Genomic DNA, 15040 nt, shown 5'->3' on the forward strand with positions numbered 1-15040 from the left:
ATGAATATATGTATTTCATTTTATTTATAGTTTTTCTATTTTGATCGAGCCTAATTGATACGCCCATGTTCATCAATTAACGATTGCCTTCTGCTCATGTTGAACACTCAGTCCCATACATTGAATTTATTGTGACACTTGTGCCTGTGGATCACCTTTAGGGCAAGTAGTATAATTCATTCGTCAGACATGGCTAAACCCCAGTGTCTTTTGCTTGTTAGCTCAAGCTTAGAAGGTAACTGTATTACGCTCATTGTTTTGTACTTAGGGAACTTTTCTAGAGAGGGAAGGGTAGGTAAAAGCTAGATAGCTTACAGTTCAAATCCGATCTAACCGCGGCGGTACCGTGGTCATTCATTGACATTATTGGTGTGTGTGTGTGTGTGTGTGAGTGTGGCTGTGGTGTATGGTGTAAATTAGTGGTGTTAAACTTGTGCACATTTGCGTTTAAAATCAATGGAACAAGACATTTTGGGCATACTCGTGAAATAGGCCCCACCACTGCGTATCCGTACAAATACTACGGCGGCTCGCCTGTTTATACTCGTGAATTCAGCCCCACCGTGTGGCGTTCATCGGTAGATAAGCACGGCGGTGGGGCTTTCTTCCACAGTACGATACTCGTGAATACGGCCCCACCAAACGGGGTTTACGCGAGATGCATACGGCGGTGGGGCCGATTTCCACAGCATAGCATCGCACGGGTGCACGCGCACTGCGGTGGGGCCTATTTCACGATTTATTCACATGCATGGCCAATGGTAAATTTAATCAGTTGTGGTGATGACAAAACGCTTCATGAAATGCCCCCCCCCCCCCCCCCACCAGCCTAGCCTCTGCCCCTGCTGAATGATGTATGTTGCATTTATTTTTGCGATGTTAAATTCATATTTGAAACCATAAATAACATGACTAATTTACCCGTACCGTACCTGTAGCCTACCTGTATCTTTTGATGATATTTTGGATATATGTGATATAACGAGCTATCTTTACAAAGAAACTTCATATTTGTACTCTATCTTGCCATGATGCTGTTTGATTTTTAATAAGAATTTTCCTAGTTTAGACAACAAGAAAAATATAGAACTAGCTATAAGCAATTTTTTCTGTCGATCAATATCTCTATGCCAATTAATGATACACTCATTGAAACCTGTATTGAAATACATACGTTGTAACAGTGTGTCTTGAGTTTTGTACTTAAGAATTATGATCAGAGAAACTGATCATGGGAGATAGGGATCACCAAATGAGAAATGTCGCCCAGGCCAATGTTGGGAATGACATGACTTATTTTCTATGAATTGTGATATACATTGTATTTAATATTCTTTCAACAAAGTGATCTTAATGACCATGATAAACTGATAGATGATGTCATTGAAATTGTGATTAAAGTAAAGGAAACTAAAAGGTTTGCAAGTGCAGCACATAAATGGTTTATGGAAAATTAATCAGATATGATAAATGTTCTGGGCACTCCTGTATTTAAAGGACAAGTTCACCTTCATAATACATGTGGATTGAGTGAAGGCAACAATATTAGTAGAACACATCAGTGAACGTTTGGGGAAAATCCAACAATCCGTTCAAAAGTTATGAATTTTTAAGATATCTGTGCAATCACTGCTGGAGGAGAAGACTACTACAATGTATGATGTCACATGTGTACGATACCTGTATATTAAAGGAAAATAAAAAGAGAATTTCACAAAACTTGACTTCTTGAATAAAGTACACATTTCTTCGACTGTACTGACTTATGTTAATAGGGGTAATATTATTCCCCTTGACTCCTGAAAGAGAGAAGTTGAGCGTTTTTTTATTATGTAAGAAAAGTGAGAATATCTTGATTTTTTTTTATACCGTACTTTCTAATATATAGTTGTACTCATATGACATCACAAGCTATAGTAGTCTTCTCATCCAGCTGTGACTGAGCAGAAACTTCAAAAATTCATAACTTTTGAACGGATTGTCCGATTTTCCTCAATCTCTCATTGATGTGTTTTACTAATATTGCTGCATTTACTATCAACCCACATGTCTATGAAGGTGAACTTGTCCTTTAACAAATACCAGGTACAGTTAGGAGTTTATATTACAAAACAAAATCTAGTTAGAACAGATTAAAAATTCAGGACTCGAATCTATTAGGATATATCTAAAAATTTTATCTTCATCAACCTATAGGTTCATACTTTTTTGGTTATCCAAATGAAATTAGGATAAACTGCCAGTCCTGAGGACTTTGTTTATTTAATTGGAGTTGCCTGTGTATCTTATACATACATTACATTAAAGATCGTTCAGGGAGGAATTGAATACATACCGTTTAATATGAAAATGATATGTAAGTGATATTTTCAAACATTTAAATCAGTAAAATTACAGAAATGTGATTGATTTGCTTTGACATGTGACTGCTAAGGATCAAAGCATTGGATGTTTCCTTTTACGTACATGACCCCACTCCCATCCCTTTATTTGTTTGACGTACTGATTGACAAAGAACTAGGATTATGTACAAGTATACATGTACCATAATTCAGTATCAAATTAGTTTATTAGTATTCTAATAATATTATTCATTGATATATGAGTGTCTTTTCATCAATACAAATTTGTTTGATTCTGTTTTTCAGGTGGTATCCAGGCACAGTCTTTCATCCATGCATTCACAATCGCACACTCAGCGTTTAATGTTACGCTCACGTCAAGAGAGGTAATCTGAGCTATTCCAGTCGCCCATTTACAGGGAAATTTCCCAAATCTTACCAGTAGTGTGAAGAAAAACTGCTGAAAGCTGCATGCTTGTCCAATAGTTGCCAGCTGGTGGAGTAAATGGAGTAAAATTTGGCCTGAGTTTTTGATCCCAGCAGAATCTTTATCTGACGCAAAATGACAAGTTTACATAAAGGGTAAGCAGACACTGACTACAGATATCAAACACACGTTATTAAGGTGGACACCATTTGTCTGGGAGGGAATAGGGACATAGAGCGATGAAAACATAGAAATAATGGGATCTAATTATAGCATAAAATGACAAACATAAAATGTGAAAATGGAAGCAGACACAGATCAGTAGACTACAGATAATAAGTATGCACTTTTGGGAGGGGTACAAATGTATGTGTCTGCTTTTTTATAAACCCTTAATGTTTATCATTTTTTGCCTCTGATGAAGATTCTGCTAGAATTGAAAGTGCAGGCTGCTTTTCTTTCCAAATGTTTGCTGTGGATTCAGTGAATGCCAAAAGATGAAATCAGAGAAAATATGAAGATGAAACTGACACAAAGTTTGAGTAAAAATTCAGGTAACCCATTCAAATGTTATATTATGAATTTATGAATTTTTGGTTAATTCTACTATATGTCATGCCTCCTGAAAATGTTGGAACTCTAGTACAGTTTATAGTGTCATAAAAGTGGAAAGAATTTTACAAGAATATGTACTGGGTATACATTTTCTTTATTAATGCCATAATAAAAGAGCATGTGACCTAGTTATTAAAAGAAGGGAAGCTCAATGATTTTTGAAAATTGGCAGTTGTGTCGAACCTTGCAATCTATACAAAAGGCTTATATTTCTAAAGGGACTGTACAGTACTGGTTAAGATGAGGATTCAGCTTGTAATGTTTTGCGAGATATTCAGGAACCACTCTGTGAAATGTTAAAGAGTGTACAATTTTAAAAGGATTCAAAAGTTTATTTAATGAAAATTGGTTTCGAAATGACTGAGATATAAAAAAACAAGGTAAAACAAAGAAAGCTTATAAAAGTCGTGGCCTGTCAATTTTATCAAAATTGCTTCTTTTTTTTTGGATATCTCATCCATTTCAAGACCAATTTTTATCAAATAGATATTGAATCCTTCTTGAAATTACATGCTCTTTCATATTTCATAAGAGGTTTGTCAATATCTCATTAAAGAAAAAAAATGTTATAAACCTGATGTTATGTCTCAACCAAAACCATATGATCACTTTAACACTTGGCAGGGAAGGCTTGGAGACTTTGTTGGGCATGACGACAGTAGCCGGAGGTGGTTGAATGACTTCAGGTCCAAACCGTACTCGACTCCTCTGAGATTGGATGTCATAGATGGTAACAGATGTTCTCCTTTTCTATATGTTCATATGTATTCATATTTCATTTCTTTTTATATCTAAGAGGTGTGTGCTCTCAACTTGTGAATGTGCTCATGAGAGTTAGCAGTATTTTGCAAAGGTTGACAACTTAACAATTGCTCAGGAAATTGTTTTTACTCGCACCCCACATAGAAGCACCCTACATCATGGCCATGCACATACTGTCCATTTCCCTAAACTACTTGTGTAGACAATCTGCAAGAATCTTCATTATTGAATAAGACAGATGTGTCCCAGAGAAGAAGAAGATCGAAGAAGAAGAAGAAGAAGAAGAAGAAGAAGAAGAAGAAGATGAAGAAGAAGGAGAAGATGAAGAAGAAGAAGAAGAAAGAGAAATTTGTTGCATGCTTCTGCTGTATGAAATGGCTTTACTCATGAAATAGTCTCACGCTCTCATTTATTTGTAATATGCAAGGCATTGGTTGAGTACTAGATAGAATGTCAGAAAGGCAGACATGGGCGAAACGTAAACTACTTGTAACCTTTTTAGGTGTTTATTGCTTTGTTTTCTTCCTCATTGTTCATTTGGTGCTAGCCTCCAGATACACTGCCCTGTTAATTCCTGATTGCAATGGCGCCCTCTATGACCTTAGCAGCAACAGGACACTCGGTGACCTGCTACAGCACTTTGTCGAGAAGAAAAGTGAGTCTGCTGATACTGACGATGGCCAACTTCTCATTCTTTCAAAATAGAAAAAAACCCAAAACTTTAGTGTTGTGATCATACATAATTGATAAGACTATAATGTACTGGGTAGTCTTATTAATCTCTGCTGAAGGTACATTAACAAACAACTGCTGCATTTTAGAGAATGTCATGATTAAATTGTCACTCAACTTGTCTGATTTTGCTTTACTAGGTGTGTATCATAATTCCTTTGTTTTAGATATCTTGGCCATTACTGGTTGTAGGATTGGTTGAGATGAGGATTAAAGGAAACCAAAACCCAAAGAGCAACATGGATTGAATGAAAGCAGCACATCAGTGAAAGTTTGAGGAAAATTGGACAATGGATGCAAAAGTTACGAATTTTTAAAGTTTTGTTGTTGGATCCAGCCACTGGATCAGGTGATTACTACAGAGTATTATGTCATTTGTGGACAACAATATAAAGAAAATATAACGAGAAACCCCCCCCCCCCAAAAAAAAAAAAAAAAAAAATATATATATACATATATATATATTTGTCATGAAAATTCGACATTCCATCATATGTGATAATTCCCCCTGCTTTCTGAAAGCAGTGAGTCAAGTGCTCTTTTATTACGCTAGAAAAGTGAAAGCATCTTGAATTTTCTTTACATTTTCTCCATATCGTCTGTTGAGAATGAGAAGGGCGTTAAGTTGTCTTGAACACTATGGGTTTAGTGGCCACTTAACGCCCTTACCATTCTCAACCGACGATATTGTCCAAACATGTCATGAACTCTAGTAGTTTCCTGATCCAGTGGTTCCAACTCTAATATTTGTATCGTTTTTCCAATTTTCCTCAAAATTTTACTGACGTGTACTTCTAGTGTTACTGCTTTCACTCAATCCACATTGCTCTTTTGGCTTTAGTTTCCTTAGCTTGAGATTTTTTTTTCTTTTGTGAGATACTTAGAAACCACTTAAATACGTAATTCTACAGGGCATACTTTTCTGAAGAGAGTTGAAAATGGGTTTTGAAGTGGCCAAAATGTAAAAAAACTCATTGAAAGAAAGCTATTCTGAGAAAAGGTTCAAAACCAATAAGTTTTTATCAAATAGATGTTGAATCCCTCTGAATATAGAATTGCATGCTTTTTCATATTTCATATTAAAGAGGTGTCTTATTATCTCACAAAAAAGTTGGAAACCTAAATCCCAATATCAACCAATACTATACCATCCCTTTAACCCGTTGAGGACAGGCTGATTTTGGTACAACACCCATGTAGACACTTGCCCGAGTATACTTGGGACTCATCCTCAATGGGTTGAAGATGTGTTATTATAAAGACATGCTGTTCGGTACATTTTGAGGCATTCTCTCATATTTGTGTCAACAGAACCAATTTGTGCCATTGGATCTGGCGTGGCAGCTTTGTGCTCCAGCAAATCAATAGGAGGAAACCAGACAAAATGGCTCTTTGCAAATTACTGCCTTACAGCTGTGAGTTGATGATGCATATTTTGGGTCCCATGTCTTCTTTCCATACTGCATTCTGCAGTCTCATCTATGTCTTGTTATAAAGACAGTATTTCCGAAATACTAGCTCTTAAGGGGAATGATACCTAAGATATATGGATTGAATAAGTGCAGCAGGGTATTAGAAGAACATGTCAGTGAAAATAATAGAAAGTTAGGCAACTAATGAAAGGAAAAGGAAACTTCATACAACTTTTTTTTTTAAAGTGCACATTCCCTCAACTTGTTACTGACATAATAACATTAATAATATTCCCCCAGAATTTTGAAAGAGGTAAAAATGTGTTTTTCTTCATGTTAGAAAAATAATAATGTGTTATATTAAACTAGTGTAGTCTTCTCATCCAGCAAAACTGTCAAATTTCATAACTTTTGAACAGAATAGACTTTTTGCTAAATGTTTATGTGGTTGGATATTTTGTGATACAACAGACTTACACATATGCATCAAATGTGACACTGTGAACACCTTTTAAACCACTTCTCCCAAATGTAAACATGATCTTTAATCTAAAGTGCATTAGAAGTGAAATGTTTGGCTGCCAAGTTTTTATAACAACATCTCACATGCTTTATTGTTTTCCTATGATAAATTCATGTGAAATAATGTTTAGCATAAATGCATGAAAAAAAGTCTTTGACAAAGAAATATATTTTTGTTGTAAGACATAAATTAACATATTTTGAAAAAAAAAAAACACCTAGAAAAAAATCCTTTGTTGGAGTTAGAGATGGAAAGTGTAAGAGATACTGAAGTTATATCACCCGCTGATTTCAAATATCTGTTCAACAGCCATCCGTGTTTGAACTGGCAAGGTCATCGACCTTTGCCACCCTTCCCATCATCCTTGAGGATTTCATCAAAGATAATGCAGGCAGATATACAGGTATGTGCAGGTGCTGTAAGAAAACAAGAATATACACAAGTTTATTTTTGTAGTAACCCGAGGTATAAAGTTTGGACAATTCTCGGTATCGCCAATATGTAGGTGCCCTGCACAGAGCAGCGTTTTAGATGAATTATGGGATAGCTCAGGGGACAAACTTGCCCCAGTTTTGGCTGCACATGCACTTACATCACCCTCTGTCTTTATTTAGAGGTATTTTTTGTTGAAGATTTCTTCGCTTTCCATCATGTGACCAGCACATTGAAGCCTTGCAGTAGTGAACCATGACTCTAGTGACCGCAAATCAGTAAAGCTTAGACACTTTCAACTCTTTTAAGCTGAATTATAGCCAAGAAAAAAAGAGCTAACAATGGAAAAGCAGACAAAGATCTCCATTGAATTGTATGGGAACTGCGCTCGCGTGAGACAACCGGAAGCGAACAAGGGCACCGAGGAATCCCACAGTGCATCTGTGACAGAGCTCTTCAGCGCGCGCAGAAGTTTTCTGCGCATTGGCGATACCGAGAATTCTATCACTCCATCATGGCAGAGAATATTGCAGATCCTCACCACACTTTGCAGATGCAGCGCTCATCCAGAAATAAGGAATGAAATTAATGTGAACCCTTCCTAATTACAAAGAAATACATATATACGAATTGTTGATTGATTTATCCTCCTATGTGAGCCAGACAACATGGCACTTAATCTTGTCATACTTTTTAACACACTTTCCATGTGTCAGCATCTGTGTTGATATTCTGAACTTTAAATGTCCTCTTCTTTTTAATTTCTTTTTGAAGCCAAATGACTTGGAAATATGCTCTTCTTACTGTTTCTCAGCCTATCCAATGTTTGTCTTAAGATGTATTATATATATATTCTTTATACTGTATATATGTATATATTTAAAAGATACAAGTATATTTTCTTCGTTTGTTACCCATTTTCACATGTATATTTGTTAATTTACTCTTTTTTCAATTATTACAAGTATGATCTGCTGATGCATTGTATATAATTTCTCTGTTTATTTGATGGAAATGAAAATAAATTTGAACTTTGAACTTTGTCTTTACATAGCGAGTGATCCAGGAGCCATCCACGTAGTCGTCGACCGGTTTCTGATCACCGGACAGAACGAGGCGTCCACAATAATGGCGGTACAGAACCTCATCCTAGTGACAAACTCAAGGTGAGCTACTGACAATGATAGGCATGATGCTCGGAACATTTTCCTGTAATCTGGTAGGACTACATCTCTGTCAAAGTGGAGCACACTTGGGGAAGTCCTGTATCTGCAGCAGGTTCTTCAGGATATAATGGAAGAGAGGAAAATATTGGTGGCACAACAACATGCTGCCCATCTCTGACAACAAACAAATCCCCACCACCGTACCCACATTTTATTCCTTGTTTCGTTTTTTAGAGCGCCATTGTCCCCAGTCTTGATACAACCTCTTCTCCGATGTGGGCTCAACAGGCCACACCCACTTTGCACAAAATGCATATTCATGTCAAGGATATTGAGCTCATGTTTTGATCGTATGATACACAAAGAGAAGACATGGTAAAAAAAAAAAAAATCAGCTGTGTGCAATATTCATGTTTTCACATGTCTCAATGTGCTATGATGTATTTGAGGTGGAAGGTTTTATTACTATTAGCTACACTATCTAATAGTATGTCAGTGTTTCAACTAGAGAAAAAAAAATATGTTAGGCAGAGTATGTTGGGCATGGTCTGTCCTTTAAATCTGTATGCATCATAATTATATAGAAACTGAAATTAATGAATAAGAATCAGGAAATGGCTTCTGTGTATATTATCAAACCATCAGAAAGTGGTTCTTTTCACATTGATAAATTTCCGTTGATATTTCCCTTCTATATCATATGTCTCATGGACAAATATAGGATGTGTGCATGTAACAGTTTCTGTTTGCTAATGGAGCTAATGTGGGTAGGTCTACTGTTTGCTCTAAATATTTGCTGATCTACATGTATATTTTGCTTTCGAGCAGGAGTTACTCGTACCAAAAATGCCACAAGTTTTATGACTGAAAAAAAAAACCCTGAACTTTTTTTTCCAGTTCGTGTTAATTGAAGATATTTCATCTTGTTGGTTCATTTGTTTTATATGTTTTGGTGAAAATAGGCAAGGAAAATGACTTGACATCAATCTGCCAGTGCAGCTGACACACAACAACAACCTGGTATTTTACCAAAATCGTCTTTCTCTCCGTCTTTGGGGAAAACATGAAGTACACCGTATTGGCGCTGTTTCTGAGATGTGAATGGCTGCTTGAGGAATTTCTGTGTAGTTCTTGTCTTAAAGTCTTCCATATTAGGCTAGTGGTAGGGTTAAAAGTACATCATGTGGAAGGGGAGGGTTGGGAAGGGAGCAGAAAATTTTACAAGAGTAAGATTTTACAGTGTTTTTAAATTTGCCAGTTAGTATGTCAGCTGGTATGTTTCTCTGGGCGCACGTCATGAGACTGGCACCCACGAGTCATACAGCCCATGAGTTATGCAGCTCACAAGTCATACATCCCATGACTTATACAGCCCACAAGTTATACAGCTCACAAGTCATACAGCCCCTGAGTTTAGCACAGACCAAACTAGGCCCACGGCACTGACACATTAAGCCCCGTGTTGTATCTGTCGATCGTGTGGGCTATTTTAACCTAGTGTTGAACTCATGGGCTTTATTTGCCTAGTGTTGAACTCATTGGCTGTATAACTTGTGAGCTGTATTACCCATGGACCTGTTTTCAATGTCAAATTTGTAGGATGTATGACTTGAGGGTGTCGATCTTGTAGGATGACCCCTTTTCACCTGCCAGTCAGCACCTAGATGTCCCAAAGCTTAATGCCAATCAGTTCCCGAGTTGTGATAATGTACCATTGATGATAATTCCACTGATCTTTCTCGTTTGCCAATCATGTGTCTGTGGGTTTGATATATCACCACACTTTGCTGGATTTGTCTCACTGCACTGAGGTCAAGTTTTTTAGGAATAATTTTGATGCTGATAAATTTGCATAGCAGGTAGCAACCAAGGGTATGAGTTGAGTGTATGAATGGCAAACCTGACAACAGATGTGCAGTTGGTGAATCTCTTACGAAGTAGATCATTGAAAGTGTAGAAATCTGACTTTTCTATTTTAAAGAAGAATGAATAATTATATACGAGTATCTATAAAAATTAAGGAAACCTATTTTTGTTCCTGTCCAATAATGCATTAGGAAATTCACCTCAAGTATTTGGAAATGATGCCAAGAACATCTGATCTGAATACTAACTTAAAAAGTTTTGTTATTAAAGAGGGACAATTAACTACAAGACAGGTTATTGAATTAGAGAGTTAAGTAACTTCACATTTTTGTTCTTATACATGTGACAGTATTCTTGTCTTTCAATGAGGAGGACTTTGTAATTTCTGATCATCTTGCCAGAGGTCCAAATTGAGCCTAAAATTGAGTTTTTATTGTACTACTAGTAAATCATGTACATTCTATATTACTTTCATCTCTATCATTCCATTTATGCTTATCATTGCCAGTGATTAAGAATTTGTCTATTGAGTAAAGAGATCAATTTGAAAATACCAAAGAGAAAAAATGAAAAATAATAACATTTTTCCGCTTTCTTATTAAAATCAACTTTAATTATCAATTTATATTGTATTCTGGTTGGGGGGGGGGGGGGGATCGTGGGGGGGGGGAATGATGGGTGGGTGGGTGATGGTATGTGTGATTTGGTGCTAGGACGAAGGAGCAACTCATCTACTAGTAGGTTGAAGGAATAATAGTGCAAACAATGTTTGGCAAGTTCATTGGATTCTTCAGTTGTCATTCATGGACATAGTGTATAAGATTTTTGGATCCCTCAAGTTACTTTGTTTCAATGAATTACACTAAGTTCACTCACTCTTTTTGAGCTGAACAAGTTCATTTGAGGTCATCTGAGATCATGTAGCCTGTTGAAGACAAGTACCAAGTATTTTCAGGCAAGTGTCTAGTATGGGAAGTGTGTGATGTAGCAGAATCAGCCCATCCTCAATGGATTAACTATGCTGTGTAGGTAATTTGTGCCTTAATTGTACTTAAAGCATTTGCAAAGTTACTATCCAACTTGACATTCCTGCACATACATTTACAGTGTAGTTCCAGCTGTTTAGTATTTGTTTGGGCAATGAGTTGTGTGTAGTTAGTTTACTCAAATTAAAGTTGAGTTGAGCTGAGTTGAGTTGATCTGATTTCAGATTGTCAGCAGGAGCTGAGTTGAGGTGAGTTCATTTGACTTTTTTTGTGTGTTTTTTTACACCGGTGCTAATCGTTTTACAACTAATCATGGGAAACCCACCCGCAATGAATGATTACTACAGCCTTTACACAACTCTTCAACTGCCCACAGAATAAATTCTAGCATGAATAGTCATGTGGAACAGTCCCCTATGCATGAGTTTTTTTTGAATCACAGCTACAAAAATTTCCAGAGTATGCTTGACATCAATGAGTATGTGTGTCTATGTAATGCAGATTATCTCACTCAGTTTAAAACCTTTCCATTTATTCTTACTGACTGGGCTTATGTGCAGCTGATTTTAATTATGCAGACTAATGTATCACAAATTGATTTATTTTGAAGGTGGTAGATAAGCATAGTGAATGTTCATTTTTATCTATAGTATGGCACAGTTTGTGTTCACTCTTCTTCAATATAATACCACTTTAGAATACACAGCTGTTTTCTTGATGATGCCAAATATTGATCAAATTGATTTAATTGCATTTGTCATTATGTTCAAGAATGTATGTCAACATAATGTATGGCCAGCCACTTAGAGATCAATATAGCCATTTTCACACTTATTTTATAAGTATTTTCCTTACTAAATCTCTACAATTATGTTAAAAATTTAGACATACACTCTTCTTTTAGTATTATTTAGGTAGTGTTTCCAAAAATGAGAGTAATTAAATGGAATTAAATTACACAAATTGCAAAATACCAGCTCCTAAAAGAACAAGGCCAAGTTAGGGAATATACAAGCACAGATGCTTTTTTCAAGTTCTAATGAATCAATGTATGTGTTGAATTTTGTGGAAATCAACATGTGTAATTTGCAGCATTTCTGAAGAGGTTTGTCATCACAATCACTTAAAGATCAACAAAGAATGAAATATTTGATGCAAACAGGAAATTTTACTGGCTGTCATTTTCACAAATACATGCAGTCAAACAGATTTGTTTACATGCTTTTAAAACATTAGCAGAATTGCCATTCCTCATGACAACTGGAACTGCCAGTGTGTCATATACATGATCTGTATCGTTTGTAAGAAACCCTGAGGATATATATATTGGTATGAAATGGAAGACATGCAAATGTTTGTGGCTGTAAACTAAACATGTTCTGAAGTTGAATGTGCTTTTCCAAGATAACATACAAAACACACTTCCTCTTATTGAACATGTATCGTATACAATATGTGCCTTTATTCCTGTTGTTCTGAAACTCTCTACCCACGTACGGTATATTGAGCAGAACTAATTGAAAATTATTGCTCCATTCAATTTATCTTTAAAGGGGCATTCCAGACGATTTTCATAATTTCACATCATGTAGTACATAAATCAACAACTCCATGTATAGATTTGTGGAATTTATTGCGGTTCTTGAGCAGAGAAACAATACTTTGAAAAACCTTACACAAATTACACTGAACAAGGATGATGACATAGGATGCTCACATATTTCAGAAATGTAGCAGTGTAATTCCATTACAATACTGCTTGCTTGCCAGTTCACCTGTGTATAATCTATGCATGCCTTCTTCTTTTGTTGTTTCCTTGAGCCCCAACTCATGCATTCTTATGGTGACTCTGCCATGTCATCATCCTTGTTCATTGCAATTTATTCTAAATTTTGAAAATATTCTTATTTTTCATCCCAACTATCATAAATTCTGAAACTCTGTCCTCAGTATTACTAATTTATAGTTGTTCAAATGTAAAAATCTGAAAATCATCCGGAGGTCTCCTTTAATCTCAAAATGCTATTAAGACAACCAGTAGAAGGCTTGAATTTACTTTAAAGATTAAATTTTGTAGTTCTAAATGATTCTTGGTATGAACGCAATAATGTGTGTAGCAGGTGTACCACATCATTAGTAGTTTTGTTTGTTGCGAATGAGGGACCAATTCATAAGCATATAATGGCGGCTAATTCAGCTGTGTTTAGTGGAAAAATAAACGTTGAACACTGACAGTTCTTTGTGTAATTTGCAGGTGGGGTAGGTTTTGGTTTCTTCTTGAAAATGGATAACCTTATTGAGAGGTACATATTTACTTAGAATGAACCGTAAATTCAGTTAATGCTCACACAACTCACAAATGATTTTGTTTTTAATCGTTTTGTTGTAAAGATCTGATTTAATTTAAAGTCAGGCCATTACTCATAAATCTACTCATCATGTCATCTGTATTTGCTGAAGAGTCATTTCCTGTTAAATTCATGGATACGCTGTTTGCATTGGTCATTGTATCATTTCAGTTTACTAATTAATGTGGAGTTTCAGTTTACTTATCAATGTGCAGTTACGAATTCGTTACTATTTTGCAATCCGTAAACAAACACTTCTAGATTTTTTTTTTTGCTTGACCCAACTTTAATCATCTGTGACGTAAGTGTTAGCAGCTGCCTATGTTTATCAACAGGGTATCCATAGTTGTCATTCTTTATTTCTATCCCCTTACCCCGTACCCAGGTGATGCTTGCTATTCCGAGATGTTGATAATCTGAAAATGAAAGAAGAATTAAGGAAAAAAAATGTGTACTAACAAACCTTCGGAATTCAAAACCGTATTTCATTATTCAATTAACAAACTTTCGAAGTGACAAACTTTTTTTTTGTCATTTTCGGATCAAAGAACCTTATTTCTTTTTTGGATTAAGAAAAATACTGTAAGTTCATTATTTAGATTAATGAACTTAATATTAATGATTAATGGTTTTAGATTAATGAACTTAGATTAATGCATTGTCTCCCTGGACACATGAATTTTCAAGGTTGGAGCAGAAGTGTAACAAAAAAAAAACAAACAAAAAAAAATCAAAATCCCCAGAATTCTTGACACAAAATAATCATGTATCATTGAATGAAGGCAGTTCATGTTGAATTCAAGAGGAATATTAAACATAAAAATATCTTATCTTAACTGTAACCAATCGAAGGCTCAGGTAATTTTGTGGCAGCAATGGTAGTTTTGCCATCACTAAGTTTGCAACTCTGATTGTTGTGCACATCTTGAACTAAAAATGAATTTGAATGGAATTGATTTATCATTTTTTTTTTATTATAACGTATAGCAGTCCACTGTAAAACCATTTGTCACAATCACTTATTTACTCAGTTAAATGTTTAGATGAATGGCTTGCAAATGAGGGAACATATAGGTAGTGTTCTATTCAGTGGGTTTGAAATACTATTGAGGGACTTCTGGTCAGAAAAAAGCACTAATTCTGTGCTTAAAACATTCTGTATACAATGTATTTACAGTTCAGGCTACTCAAGTTACAATCTGTTATATTTCATGGTGAGTTAAAGCACATTGAGAAAACAATTCTTTGCGAATTTTGCTATACCTAACATTGTTTCATGATTTCGTATTGTTTGTTATTTGCCTTCAAAAACAAAAACAAAAAACATTCTCACATCACGAGAGAATTCTCCTGCCACGTGATAGTTCACTGTTTATCATATCTTTCTTTCTTTTTTTCTTTTTTTTTTTTGGGGGGGGGGGGGTAAAC

At 35.6% G+C, this 15040-nt stretch overlaps 1 protein-coding gene across 1 annotated transcript; it reads left to right on the plus strand.

The window, feature by feature from the left end:
• Positions 1-151: 151 nt before the first annotated feature.
• Positions 152-8412, plus strand: LOC139730783 (glutamine amidotransferase-like class 1 domain-containing protein 1; the record flags this gene model as incomplete). The annotated part of the gene is made up of 7 exons (XM_071641646.1): positions 152-235; positions 2649-2728; positions 4009-4114; positions 4694-4801; positions 6191-6294; positions 7124-7217; positions 8301-8412. Coding segments are annotated over exons 1-7 (650 nt in total), but the record flags the coding sequence as incomplete, so codon positions are not given.
• Positions 8413-15040: the final 6628 nt, after the last annotated feature.

The sequence above is a fragment of the Diadema antillarum genome, unplaced genomic scaffold (assembly GCF_040938485.1).
Source record: "Diadema antillarum isolate AM-2024a unplaced genomic scaffold, OU_Dant_1.0 seq00000335_RagTag, whole genome shotgun sequence".
In the NCBI taxonomy this organism is placed as follows: domain Eukaryota; kingdom Metazoa; phylum Echinodermata; class Echinoidea; order Diadematoida; family Diadematidae; genus Diadema; species Diadema antillarum.